The sequence below is a fragment of the Chrysochloris asiatica genome, unplaced genomic scaffold (genome assembly GCF_000296735.1).
Source record: "Chrysochloris asiatica unplaced genomic scaffold, ChrAsi1.0 scaffold00027, whole genome shotgun sequence".
NCBI lineage: Eukaryota > Metazoa > Chordata > Mammalia > Afrosoricida > Chrysochloridae > Chrysochloris > Chrysochloris asiatica.
Genome location: NW_006408545.1, coordinates 19,110,838 through 19,125,694, shown reverse-complemented (window position 1 = coordinate 19,125,694; position 14,857 = coordinate 19,110,838). Strand labels below are relative to the sequence as shown.

Below are 14,857 nucleotides of genomic sequence, written 5' to 3'. Positions count from 1 at the left end.
AACAACCCTGTATAGGGTTTTTGAGGAGCAGCTGGTTTGAACTGCCAACTTTGTGGTTAAAAGTCCAACGATTACCCTACAGCGCCACTCCAGACTTTCCTTTTAGACACTATTTTATTAAACACTTTCAAAGTTTTTTTTTTCTTTGCAATTCTAATGTTATCTATTTATTCTATGCTATAGCTACAAAGGAATAACAACTATTTTGCCTTACTGATAATAATTTCAACATTGTTTCAAATTTTAATACTTGATGAAGTGTGCAGGTTCCAGTTTAGAGTTCTGATTTCTTTACATTCTCTTATCTGAGTTTAATGTGGAGTGATTTAAAATGAGGTCTGTAACTCTCATTTGAATTAGTAGCATTTGGGGAACAACATGTAATGGCACCCTGTAGTGTGTAAACCTTAGAGATGAGCAGTAAAGACTTGTGGCTGAACTCCTTTATTCATACCTCTTCTCCTGCTCTGAGTTTCTTTTGCAGTCTCAAAAGCCGACTCGCAAGGAAAGGATGAAGAAAAAGAAGTAGATGAAGTCTTTTGGAACACAAGGATTGTACCGATTTTGCATGAATTAGAGAAGGGTAAAAAAAAAAAAAAAAAACAAGCCAACATCAGTGTTTGTCTTAAATTGAAAATGTGGTGCTACAGGTTAATGTGCTAGACTGCAAAGTTGGTTTGAATCGCAAGGTTGGCGGGTCAAGCTCACCAGCCACTCCTTGGAAACCCTACACAAGGTTGCTATGACTCAGAACTGACTTGACAGCTCTTAACAACAGTAGTTATTTATATGTTCATTTTGCCCTGATATTTGTAGCATACTTTGACTATCATTATCTCTCTGAGTATGTTAAAAAAAAAAAAAAAATCTATTTAGAATAAGCACTGGACTGCTAACTGCAAGGTTGTTCAAACTCTCCAGCCACTCCTTGGAAACATTGTACAGGGGTGTAATGAGTCAGAACCGACTCAATGGCACATACCAACATCAATGTGTTTATATGAAGTCCCTGGGAGGTGCCACTGACTAAGTGCATGGCTACCAACTTAAAGGCTGGTGATTCAAATCTACCCAGAAGGCACCTTAGAAAACAGGCCTGGTAATCTACTTCCGAAAGGTCATAACCACTGAAAGCCTTGTGGAGCACAGTTCTACTCTGACAATACAAATGGGATAGCCGTGAGTAGAAATTAACTCAGCAGCAAATGTTTTTGTGTTTGTTTGTGTTTGTGTTTTATTTTTTAATGTGCTTATTGAATATGGCATGTAAACCTTGTTTTTAGTGAGCAAAATTATATTTTAAGAGTACCAAGACAGCTTAGTTTTTAAATCCCTTTGTAATATAAATGCTCACCTCTTCTGCCTGAGACATTTAAGCTTGAAGTCTTGTTGTTCATGCAAGAAAGTAAAAGATTACAACCGAGTTCAGGCCTCGGAAGCTTTGACTAAGCCTCACAGGCTGGCCTCTGTCACACATGTCCCCATGGTTTTCTAGATCCAAATGTGTGTATGTGTCCTGCTTCTCTAAGGTTGAGCATGTCTGTTGGACATGGACTCCCCCAGCCAGGACCTGGCCTGAATATGCCCAGCACTTGCTGCCCCCTGAAGTGGTCCAGTAAGGAAGGGTCCCAGCAAGGGCGTGGAGAACTCATCTGTGCTTCCCAGACACTCTGTTTCTGAAGTTGTATGTCTGTAGCCCTAAGACGGAGCACAGTGTCTGCCACACAGCTCACAGTAGGCCCTCAGTGGGGTTATTGCGCCGGAACTGCTTGGGTAAGTGAATTACGGCAGTGGCCGTAAGAAGACACTGTAGGAAAACCAGGGTAAACGCCGCCTCCCCAGCAACCCCATGGGGAAGTTGTGCAAAAAAGCCTACTATTCCAAAGTTCAAATGACCTGACCCCAACGTGGCTCCCTGTTAGTGCCTGGCTAAATTCATGGCTGAGATTGGAGCCCTGGACAGGATTTCTGCTCCTGTGTTGCTCCTAAGCGTACGACTTTGGGGGAATCACCCAATCTCCCCCACAGCCTAGACCATCTCCTACGTGCTCTGTGGCTCAAATGTTCTAAGAACATGAACGGATGTTTTCCTGTCTCTGTAGTCAGTGCCTCTCACCCACATATTAAGGTCCTAGGTCAACATGGGGTTGTTTGTAGAAAACTGATGAAGACTGTTCAAAAAATTGCATATACTATATTTTAATACAGCTACATTTCTACTCAGAGTCCTGGTGTAGTGCTGTAGGATAAGCACTGGACTGCTAACCGCAAGTTTGGAGGTTCAAACCCACCAGTCACTCCTCGACAATCCTATACAAGATCGCTAGGAGCCGGAACCAACTCAACGGCACTTAACAACAATAGGAAGTGAGGCAGGCAGACTAGGTAAGAGTTGCTATTGTTAAGTGCCGTCAACTTGGTTCTGACTCATAGCGTTTCTGAGGAGTGGCTGGTGAGTTTGAACCTCTGACCTTGCGGTTCAAACCGACCCTATGGTCGAGTGCTTATCCTACAGCATCACACCAGGACTCCTGGTAAGAGTTAAGAAAGAACAATTATTCGGGACATTGAATGGGAGAATGAGCCGATAACACAAAAACCTATCTTAGAGTGAGGGGTTCTTCAGGATATGGGCCCTGGGGACAGAAGCACAGGGAACTGAGCAGGTTTGGAGTTGGAAAGAAGATTACCAGAGACACCTCTAAGGACAGCAAATGCAGCAGCAGCCAGTGGACTTCTTGAGATTATTTTCTTTATGTCTTTTTTAATTGTGGCATAATTTCAGACTTACAGAAATGTTGCAAGAATAGTACAAAAAAAACTTTGGGAGCCTTTGAGTTTTGTGGTCTCATAGGTTTTCTACCTTTCACAGTAGGCCCACAGTAGGCGTTAGTGCATGGGATCTCCTTGGATAAGTAAGCCAGCACACTAGCCACAAGAAGACGTCTTGACCACGTTTTTATCATTCATTTTAGTGGAAAAGACTTGGGCTTTCCTTCTCTGGCAGGTTTCTGCCGCACGCAAGTTCCAGATTTCACAGGTTTTACTGTAATATAAGAATCTGTATACTCTTCACCCAGATTCCTTAAATATTAATATCTTACTATCTTTGCTTTATCATTCCACTTCCTCCTTTTTTCCTACTCCCTACACATACACACAAGGAGCTCTGGTAGCGTAATGGTTACAAATCAGGCTGCTAACCTCCAAGTCAACAGTTCAAAACTATCAGCCGTTCTGTAGGAGAGAGATGAGGCTTTCTGCTCCTGAAAAGATTTACAGCCTTGGAAACCGTATACAGGGTCGCTATGAGTCAGAATTGACTCTACGGCACACTACCACCACCGCCACACATACACAGATTTTTGCTTGCTTGTTTTTTTTAGCCATTCAAAATTAAGTTGCAGACATGAAACCCTACTTTGGCATGAATTTTTTTTTTGTTTTTAAGTATGATGTATTTGCCAATTACGGTTGATATAATACTATACAAAACTTCTTCAGATGATGGTAATTATCCCAACAATTTCCCCATAGGAACAGAAAATACTGGATCACAGTTGATTTTATTTGTCCTGTCTCTTTCATGGTCTTGACATAGCAGTACAGGCAAATGATTTTATAAAATGTCCTGCAATTTGGGTTTATCTGGTATTTCCTCATGATTAGATTCAGGTTAGGCACATTGGCAGGTTCTGTGCCCTTCCACGAATGCCCATTTCCTACATTACTGTTGATGTTCACTTTGATTGCTTGGTGAATGTGGTGTCTGCCAGATTTCTGTACTGTAAAACTCCTAACTTTCTTTGGTAATTTGTAAGTATTTTGTGGAGAGAAGGTACTTTGAGACTATTTACAGTCCTGTTACTATTCCTCAAGCTTCTTGATGAAATCTGTTACTTCACAATAACAACAACAAAAGACAGTCTTTTGTTGTTGTTATTGTGAAGTGCAGTCAAGTGGGTTCCAGTTCACAGCAACCCTGTACAGGGTTTTCAAGGAGCGCCTGGTGGATTTGAACTGACGACTTTGCAGTTAGCAATCTGGTGCTTATCCTACAGCACCACACCAGACCTCCACACTGTGTTTGTTGTTGTAGTTGTTGTTAGTGCCATTGAGTCAGTTCCGACTCAGAGCTACCCTATATAACATTTCTGAGTAGCGACTGGTGAGCTTGAACTGCCAACCTTGTAGTTCAAACCGACCTTGCAGTCCACAGCACCACATTATATTAGCCTCTTGAAAATGTTGATAACTCTCAGATTCAAACTGATAACAATCCAGTTGAATTCATTTGTTCAATAGTTTGACAATGAGCCTCCCCTTTCTAAATTTTCCTTTAAGCTGAAATAACCACTATTGAGTAGAACTCACCAAGCTGGAGAGTTTGTGGAAGGAAGTGTTTGAAAAATACCTTGAAGACCACCCGCTGCCAGTGAGCGGCCCATAGCCTGGACTTATGGTTTATGAAGAAACTGCCAGTCACAGAAGAATAAAACAACAAAACAAAGTCTTTCTTACAATAGAATTCAGGTTTTTCCCTTTATTTAAAGTCCGTCTAAGTCATTTCCCATCAATTCATTTATTTAAGTGCATAACTGAAAGGCATTGAAGGTTACTTAGCTATTGAGGTTTAAAATTTGTTCTTAGATGTTATTGTTGAAAAGAGCTAAAAATGGCCTGAGTCATTTCCTTCTGCAGGAGCACACTTCCTCTGTGGGCTTTTCAGCACACATTATGGTATTTAGTTAAGATTGGTTTCCTACTTTTAAATTTTGTGACGGGTCTATCAGAGACCGGTTTTTCCCCCAACTGAAAGACTTTTACCTTGGATTCTTAGCATCCCCTGTATTTCTACTTTATGTGCTTTTAGCTCATGTATATCTATTAGTATAGCTACCACTTTGAAAAATCACTCTCACCAGACTAATTATAAAATAAAATGCTTGAAGTTGCGAAGATTCCCAACTATTCTTTTGATACCCCTCTTATCTAATAGCCACCCTAAAAATGGCAGATTTGGTGAGATTTTGTTCCATTTGAGCTCATTTTCTCAGGTAATGAGAAATGGAAAAAATCTTGGTCATTATTTTCATCAGTAGATATGTTAGATGATGCATATGTATCGAATTATGTTCTATCTTCTCATGGTATCACACATTGTTGATACAAAGATACATAAGGACAGCTCCTACTCATTTATTTAAGGGCATTAGACATATAATACAACACACACACACACACATATATATATATATATATATATGAAAAATAAGTAATACAAGGTAGCATCTGTTGAGCAAGTTCAGAGGAGATTACTGTGGAACTGTGCATCTTTTCTAGAGCTGGAACATAAAAAGAGCTTCAGAGGATCCAAATCAGTAGGAACGAGAATAAGAGAACATTCCAGGCCAGTGGAACCATCCTGCAAAGGGTTAGAGGTGGAGATAAAGCAGTATCTTTTCATAAGACTGAACAGAGAGCACTGGTTGAGATGAAAGGACTTTGGACTAAAGGAGACTTTCTGAAATAAGTCATGCTATCAATCTTCAGTATACCCTGCAAGACTGTGTATTGTATCTGTAAACTGACTTAGTAAATAAGTCACCGTGGTAGGAGACGGATCAAAGTAATGAAAAAAATCAAGTAGATGGAAGTGGAAAAAGAAGGAGCAAATAATCGTTCAGGAACTTGAGGACAGAATAATTATGGGACGTTAATTTATACTGTCTATGTTAGATACACTTTGACCCTGAATATTAAGTGTTACTTTACTCTCTTTGTTCTTCTAACAGAAGAAAACATTGAAACCATTTGTGCCGCTTGCACACAACTGCATCGCGCTTTAGAGGAAGGAAACATGCTTGGAAATAAATTTAAGAGAAGAAGTATTCTCCTGAAGACCCTTTATAAACTAGTTGATGTTGGTTCAGACTTGCTCAGCCTTAAACTTGCAAAAATTATTCTAGCAGTAAGTTTTACTTCCCTCTGGTTTAGTAAATTATAGCACATTAAAGCTTTTTTTTTTTTTTTTTTAAATTCCCTATTGGTAAATATTATAAACAAGATTAGAAATGTCATGCATTTGTTTAGAATCTTAAAAGTAAATAACAATCAGGCATTCTCGAATTTAGTTAGAAAGGGCTATCTAAGGAACTAAGCTGAGTACATAGAAAATGTTCACACAAACGCTTCCATTTGGAGTAAGACTGGGTTTCTTTAAAAACAACTAACAATAGGCAAATACGTTCAAAACTGTTGCTCAAGTAATTTGACTAGAGATCAGTATCAGATAGTGCAGGCTGTGGTTCCTGTCTTCTGACTTCTGCTGGCTGCAGGGCGCTCTCACAATATTTAACAAATACTGTAAGGTGAGACAATGGCCAGGTGCCTTGTGAACAGCTGCATGTGGTCATGGGAAAAGGGTCCATACCTTGGAGATTGTAGAAGGCCCCCTGAAGCATTAGAAGAAAAAAAACAGACACCAAATAAAAGTCTGTAGAAATGTAGTCTCAAACAAAATGCTGTCATTGTTTGAGGGGAGCACTTGTTGTCAAAGCCATAAACAGTTGGAAACCAAAAGATAAGACACACTTATTATAGAATGTTCTAAGAGAGCCGCTAAAACGAATGAAGCTTTGTTTACCTGGTTTCCTAAGAGTAAAAGCTTTCATGTTAACACCCCATAATTCATGTAATTTTAAATCTTACAGTACACATTGTAAGCATACTACTAGTCAGTTAGTGAGAGCATCCACAGTTTGCATTCTGATAACGATGCCTTTCATAAAACAGAGTATCTTACAATCTTACACGTAATTTTTTGAAGAAGTTGCATCCTTATTTAGATGTCATCCAACACAATTCAGTTTGTTTTTGTTGGTTTTTTTTTTAATGTATATGTGTCTCAGAAAGCACCATTTTTTTTTAATTAGTGATTTCTCTGGTAGTTCATTCCTGCTCCCCTCCACCATTGATGATACTTGATCAATTAGCTTTAATTAATTAAAAAGAAAAAAACAGGATTTAAAGTAAAAAAACAAAACAAAACATTAGGAGAAAATTAAGAAGTATCTGCTCGCTTGCCCTCTTCCCTCATTAACCTTGGATTCAGTTGCCTTGGGGCAGAATCCAGACTCTTGGCTGCCCAGTGCTTGCTTTTCCTTTTTCATCTGGGTCTGAGAAATGTTGGTCTGAATATACGAAGCCAAAAAAAAACCGCATTTTTGTTAGAGAAAAATGTCATGAACTTGTTAATGTTTTGCAGAGAAAATATCATCTTGGTTGCTAGGGTGTCGATCAAATTAATTATATCCATGGCACAATTTAACTATTTTAGGGCAAAAGGGTAAGTGATCTTCCAGGCAGTGAACATATTCTCTGAACTAAAACATGTGGTTAGATGAAACCCTCTGCCTGGTGCCAAGAGCCTTGCTGAGTCGGGCCAGACTAGGTTCACCCCAAAGTGCAGAGGTGGGTGGGCCTTCCTTTCTGGTTAATTTAGAACCACAAGGTCAGAAGGAGCCCTCAAAGTCTTCAAGTCCAACTTCCCATCCACTGCCTGAATCTCTGGTTACATTCCAGCAGAGTGTTGTTTAACATAGGCCTTGGAGATAGAACTCTAGGTAAATTTCAAAACAACCAGAGAAAAAACTTTGAAGAAGAAAAATAAACAAAATCCAAAGAGCCAAGGGTGAGTCAAAAATTATCTGCACTCTGACTATATTAAAATGTCCGTCCATCTCCACTGCTGGTGACAATATTGAGCTTGCATGTGAAATGCTTCTGTCGAATAGATGAGTGACAGTGACTTCTGTGGCAAATCATTTGCATATCAACCATGGCTCTGCCTATGAAACAATCCACCACAAACTTGGGTTTCAAAAAGTTTGTGTGAGATGGACATCTGCAAACAAAATTGGGACTGATATGCGAAGGAAGCTTAAAGTTTCTTTAAAAAAAAATCATTACTGGTGATGAGACATGGCTTCACTATGAACCTGAGAGTAAACGGCAGCGTATGCAACGGAAACATCCTCAATCGCTGACCAAGAAAAAGTTCAAAAGTCAACCATTAGCTGGAAAATTGATGCTTACAGTTTTCTGAGATTCTCAAAGGCCAGTACTGCTGGAATACTTGGTATAGTGAAGATCTGAAGCCTAAATTTGGGATTAAATGCCAAGGCCTGCTATCCAAGGGCTTTGTGATCTTGCATGACAATGCATGTCCACACACCTCTGCCCACACTGTTGACACTGCAAAAACTGCATTTTGAGGTGTTAAAGCATCCTCCCTGTAGTCCTGGTCTTGCTCTATCAGACTATCACCTGTTTGGTCTCCTAAAAGTAGCCCTTTGAGGATGAAGACTCACCTCTGATGAAGAGTGAAGACAGAGGTGCATTCATAGCTCGCAGCTCAGCCTAAGACGTTTTTAAATTAGGGACTATGAAAGCTTGTTGACAGATGGACAAAGTGTATTGAAAAGCAAGGAGATTATGTTGAAAAATGATGTATTTGCCCTTTCTAAAGGTTGATTAAAATGCTACAACCAAAGTGCGGATAATTTTTGACTCAACCATGTATATGAGAATAAACATTTTAATAAGTTCTTTCTGCCAGTATCTAATTTTCCATTTTAATATTGCAACTCAGACACTTGAAATTATTTGAAGTTTAGACATTTCTGTGAACTTTGTTAGTTCTGGTTAATGCATTCTGTGGTTCATGGGACTTGCCAGATAGCCGTTCCAACTTTTATCTTTTTTTGTTGAAAAATCTTAAGAAAAACCTCTAAGCCTACATTAAGTTATTATTTTAAAAGAAAATACAAACATACATGCAGTATGAATGCAATTTTATTCAGGAGAGGGGAAATCCAGTACACAATCCACGACAGGAAAAAAATGGAAAAATCCTGATATGTCAGCAGTGATTATGCATAATGTTCTTAGCCTTATGGTTGATTCAAAAACTTTTAAGTTGCCAGAAATTCTTAAAGTAGCTGTTGTTGGGAAGTGCCGTCAAATTGGTTTCGACACATGGCGATGCTGTATAGGGTTTCCAAGGAGTGACTGGCGAGCTTGAACCACTGACCTTGGAGTTCAACTCGACCTTGCAGTCCAGCACATTAACCCGCAGCACCACACCAGGACTGTAGACTACTGTATTTAACAGAAGAGGGAACTACCCTATTAGCTGGTATGGCACTGTAAGATAAGCTTAGTACTGCAAACCACAAGGTCGGTAGCTCAAACCCACCAGCTGCTCCTTGGAAACCCTGTATGAGTCCCTGTAAGAACTAACTCCACGGCACTTAACAACAACAACCCTTCTGCAAGAGCCTACTTTGTGCTTGAAAGTTCTCTTGAGAAGTAAATGAAATGGCCAAGCCCCTGCCCTGGATGACCTGGCTGTAGCAGCGAAGACAAGACTATAAACAAATACATAGATATAGTGCTAGAGAGGGCTACTGGGTGTTGGGGAAGAAGATAAAGCAGAGTAAAGGGGGTGGAAATGATGGGAGAGGGAGCTGTTTTATAACAAGTAGTCTGTATTCCTCTCGTCGAATTTAACATTTTATTATCTGTTCATGTCTCAAACTGATAAATAAGATTTATAGTTATTCCTGGAGAAGATACAGGAAATTGCTTTAAATGTAAACTTTCTTTAATAGTATGTATAGGCATCTTTTTATCTTTTTCAATGAAATCTCTGACAGTAGGCTCACTAAATACTTACGAATCAAACAACATGGAATGGAACTTCAAAAATATGCATGACAAATTATCTTTTTCTGCCAACTAGAAACTAATTTAAAAATATTAAAGATAATTTAAAATAGTTTTTAATGATTTGAAAAACTCTATAATGCCATCATAAGGAACTCTGGTAGTGTAGTGGTTACAAATTGGGCTGCTAACCTCAAGGTCAGCAGTTCAGAACTACCAGCAGTTCTGCAGGAGGAAAATGAGGCTTCCTGTTCCCATCAAGATTTACAGCCTCGGAAACCTTATGCAGAGTAGCTATGGGTCGGAACCGACTCCACAGCATAGAACCACCACCACCACCATAATACCATCCTTGTCATATATAAACATAATTTTACTTTGCTGCAAGGAGATCACAAAATAGTTTCATCCAAAGTAGGTTCATGTTTTTCCCTTTAAACATACTGTTTGTTCATAGTTAGAATTTTTGTGATTGCTTAATAGTAATAACATTGATGTTCCACAGGTTATTTAAATTTTTCCCAATATCGGACATTTGGGATGCTTTTATTTTTTTACTCTTTTGGATAAACTGACACCATTCGTCTGTCAGTTCATTGTACTCTGGTGCCTTATGTGTTGCTGTAATGCTGGAAGCTATGTAAGTGGTATTTTAAATACCAGTAGGGAGCTTCCAGACAGACAGACTAGGAAGAAGGAAAGGCAGAGCACTATAACATTGTCAGATGTATGTGCCAGAAGATGTGCCTCTCAAGTTGGAAGGCATTCAAAGTACAGTTGAGGGAGAGCTACCACCTCAAAGTAGAGTTGGCCTGAATTATGTGGCTAGAGCAAAGCTTTCTGGACCTTCATTTGCTGATGGGACACAACTGAAAAATGAGAAGAAATAGTTGAAAACATTCATTACTAGTTAGAACATGGACTATCCAAAATATGAATCCAGGAAAATATGAACTGGAAGTCATCAAAAATAAAATGGAACACATAAAGATAGATATCCTAGGCATTAGTGAGCTGAAATGGACTGGTATTATCCATTTTGAATCAGACAATCATGGTTCACTGTGCTGGGTACAACAAAGTGAAGAATGGTGCCATATACATCCTCAAAGAGACCATTTGAAGATCTAAAAGTACAATGATGTCTGTGATAGGACAATATATGACTACAAGGAAGATCAGTTAATACGACTATTATTCAAATTTATTCACTAGCCACTAAAACCAAAGATGAAGAAATTGAAGAATTCCACCAACTGCTTCAGACTGAAATTTATCAAACATGCAATCCAGATGTGAAGGTTGGAAACAAAGAGGAAGAATCTGTGGAGGAAAAATATGCCTTTGGTGATAAAAATGATGCTGGAGATCCCATAATAGAATTTTGCAAGACCAGTGACTTCATTACAAATATATTTTTGACAACATAAAGGCAGCTATACATGTGGACCTCACCACATGGAATACACAGTGTCTTAATTATCCAGTGCTGCTGTTAACAGAAATCCCACATGTGGATGCTTTTAACAAACAATACTTTATTCTCTCACAGTTTAGAAGGCTAGAATCCAAATGTAGAGTTCCAGCTCTAGGGGAAGGCTTTCTCTTTGTTGACTCTGGAGAAAGGTTCTCATCTCCTTTCAGCATCCATAGGCGCAATATTCCTTGAAGAGTTCCATGAGTCTTGGCATCAGTCTTCCTTTGAACCTAGGATTTTCACAGTACAGGGACCCCAGATCCAAAGGTGCCCTCTACTCCTGGGTCGTCTTTCTTGGCGGTAGTAGGTCCCTCTGAGCCCCACTTGCCCATTGCTTTATCTCAAAAGAAATTGACTCAAGATACAACCTAATCCTATAGATTGTATCTCGCATCATAAAACAACATACAGGATAATTACATCTTAGCAGGACTGACAGACTAGGAAGAAGGAGAGGCGGACCACTGTTACATTATATTAGATCTCATCTTATTAGATCGTTGTTGTTAAATGCAGTTGAATTAGTTTTGATTCATAGTGACCCTGTGTAAGGGTTCCATGGAGCGGCTGATAGGTTTGAACTTCTGGTTCAAACTGACCTTGCAGTCCAGTGCTTTATCCTACAGTGCTGCACCAGAACTCCTTAGATTACTTCATCTTAACTGCCAAATCATTAAGAATCCAGGCCCAGCCAAGTTGACACAAAACCTTATTTATCCCACACAAGAATCAAATTGACTACATCGATGAGAAGAGACAGTGGAGAAGCTCAGTATCATCAGCCAAAACAAGGCCAAGAGCTGTAGGATTGTTAACTACAAGGTCAGTGGTTCAAACCCACCAGCTGCTCCTCAGAAACCCTATATGGGTTGCTATGAGTGGGAACCAAGTTAACAACAACAATCAGTGTTCATGGAAGCAGCGGTCCAGAAATCAAACGACGTACTGCATTAGGCAAGTCTGCTGCAAAAGACCTCTTTAAAAAGTGTTAAAGAGCAAAGATATCACTTTGAGGACTAAGGTGCACCTGACCCAAGCCATGGTATTTTCAGTTACCTAATATGCATGCGAAGGTTGGACAATGAATACGGAAGACCAGAGAAGCACTGATGCATTTGAATTATGGTGTTGGCGATGAATACTGAAAGTACCGTGAAAAAGAATAAATCTGTTTTAGAAGAAGTACGGCCAGATTGCTCCTTAGAATCGAGGATGGCAAGACTTTGTCTCTTATACTTTGGATATGTTATCAGGAAGGACCAGTCCCTGGAAACAGACAACATGTTTGGTAAAGTGAAGTGTCATGAAAAAAGAGAAAGACCTTCAACAAGGTAGCTTGACACAGTGGCAGCATGACAGTGGCATCCAATGTAACAACTGTGCAGATGGTGTAGGATCAGGCAGTGTTGCATTCTGTCCTGCATAGGGTCACTATGAGTTGTAATCGACTCGATGGCACCTAATAACAACAATAACATTTTGGAAAAATACACAGCAAATTTAGAACACTTGACTCATTTAGTCATCTGCCCTCTGCTATTAAAGTATACTTCTTCATTGCCCTAAGCTTAATTTACGTGCTTATTTTTGTGATTTGCAAATTACCATTAAACTTTGAACATTACTTGTGATTATCTCAACGCATTCTAGAAATAACCTTTAAAAATAAATATGTATTTGTACTATCTAATCAAATAGTATTACATTTTTAATTTTATTTTCCACAAATGATAGAGGGGAGTGTGTTTCCCTTTTCTTTGATTTTCTTCACCGACAATACATAATCTTTTCTAAAATAGTTTAATCTAAAATCCTATTATACCTCTTCTTTCACTTTTGTGTTTTTAAATGATAACTTATTTAATTTTATCAACATCATCACCCCCATTCTTCCTCATATTTTCTTTAAAAGGTAATCAATAAGCATTCATGTGATACTAAATGAATGAAATGGTGATTATTAAGATTTATCATAAAGATCATTTATATTGTGTTTCCTATCATTGAGTTACATACCAGAGTTGGCAAATATGCTGCCTGCACTTTTGAAAGTTGACTTCTTTAGAACATCTATTTATTCTCTGAGAATACTCTTGGTGCATTTTAAAAAACAGATGTTTGTGTTTGAAAAGTTATGGCATGCCTTTGTTGCCCTCTGCAACCAAAATGTGTTTTCTTCCCCACCCCCCTGCAGCTTAAAGTGAGTAGAAAGAATCTTCTCAATGTCTGCAAACTTATATTCAAAATTAGCAGGAATGAGAAGAATGATTCTCTGATTCAAAATGACAACGTTCTAGGTGAGTAGCATTCAGCTATACCTCTGAGCCAGTGTTTACTTGAATGCAAATGGAATGTTTGCAGAGAAAGTTATCATTAATGGTAGTTGGAATATTGGATTTTCTAGTAAAATGCAGAAATAATGTGATACCTATTTTTGCTCTGTCCTCCACATTTAACACATTCAGTTTAATGCAGCCTAGGCGGGTAGTCAGCCATGTTTGTTCCTTTTCTTTTTAATGCCTCTAATAACATTATGTGACTTTTAATGCCTGTGATAGCATTATGTGACAAAGTTTTCCCTATTTAAAAATTCATTTCCTGTACTTGCATTTACTATTAGAAAAAATTCAGTCAATAGTATATAACATCATTGAAATTTTAATTTTTTAAATACATACTGCTGCTGTTAAGTACTGTCGAATTGGTTCTGACTCATAATGACCCTGGATAAGGTTTCCAAGGAGTGGCTGGTGGGTTTGAACCACCAACCTTGTGGTTAGCAGTCCAGTGATTATCCTTGGGTGTCACACCAGGACTCATTTGATATGCTCCTGTTAAGTGCCATGGAGTCAGTTCTGACTCATAGTGACCCTGTATAGGGTTTCCAAGGAGCAGCTGGTGGGTTTGAATGCCGACCTTGTGGTTCACAGTCCAGTGCTGACCCTACAGCGCCATACCAGGAGTCTTTATGAGGCATCTCTAGTGTAGAAGTTTACCATCTAAGTGTTTTAGATGTGTTTCCAATACATACCTGGAGGAGAAGTTTTATTATGGTCTGTCTACCTGGCTAGTAGGTTCCTGGGTGGTGTGAATGGTTTGTGCTCAACTACTGGCCTAAAGGTTGTCAGTTCAAACCCGTCCTGGAAGAAAGACCTAGTGATACGCTTCTGTTAAAATTTCAGCCAAGAAAAAGCGATGGAGCAATTCTAATCTGAAACACATAGGGACATTGTAAGTCAGAAGTGACTCATAGCAACAGGCTTGGTGGGGTTTTGGTTTGTTTGCCTAGCTAGTGGTTATGAGTAGGGCTGCTAACCTCAAGGTCAGCAGTTTGAAACTACCAGCCGTCCCATGGGAGAAAGATGAGGCTTTCTGCTCCCATAAAGATTTACAGCCTTGGAAACCCTGTACAAGGTCGTGGTGAGTCAGAACCAACTCCCCGGCACACCTCCACCAGTCATGCCTAGTTCAAAATCCTCAAAGATTAACATGCTCAATAGTTACCTAAATAGAATTCTTTATATGAATTAATGTTGCTGATATAAGCAAAGACAATAACATGGAAAGCACTTTGGATCCTCTTTTTAGCAATATGGGACAAATTCTCTCTCTCTCTCTTTTTGAAACATTGCTGGACAGAGGTAAAACCGA

At 39.1% G+C, this 14,857-nt stretch overlaps 1 protein-coding gene across 1 annotated transcript in view; it reads left to right on the top strand.

Moving 5' to 3' along the window:
- The window catches only part of ARMC2 (armadillo repeat containing 2), a 143,512-nt gene that overhangs the window by 44,962 nt on the left and 83,693 nt on the right, over positions 1–14,857 (top strand). The window contains exons 6-8 of the mRNA XM_006839993.1: positions 485–583; positions 5,796–5,971; positions 13,401–13,503. Of these exons, the coding sequence (XP_006840056.1) occupies positions 485–583; positions 5,796–5,971; positions 13,401–13,503 (378 nt within the window). The remainder of the gene's footprint in view (positions 1–484; positions 584–5,795; positions 5,972–13,400; positions 13,504–14,857) is intronic.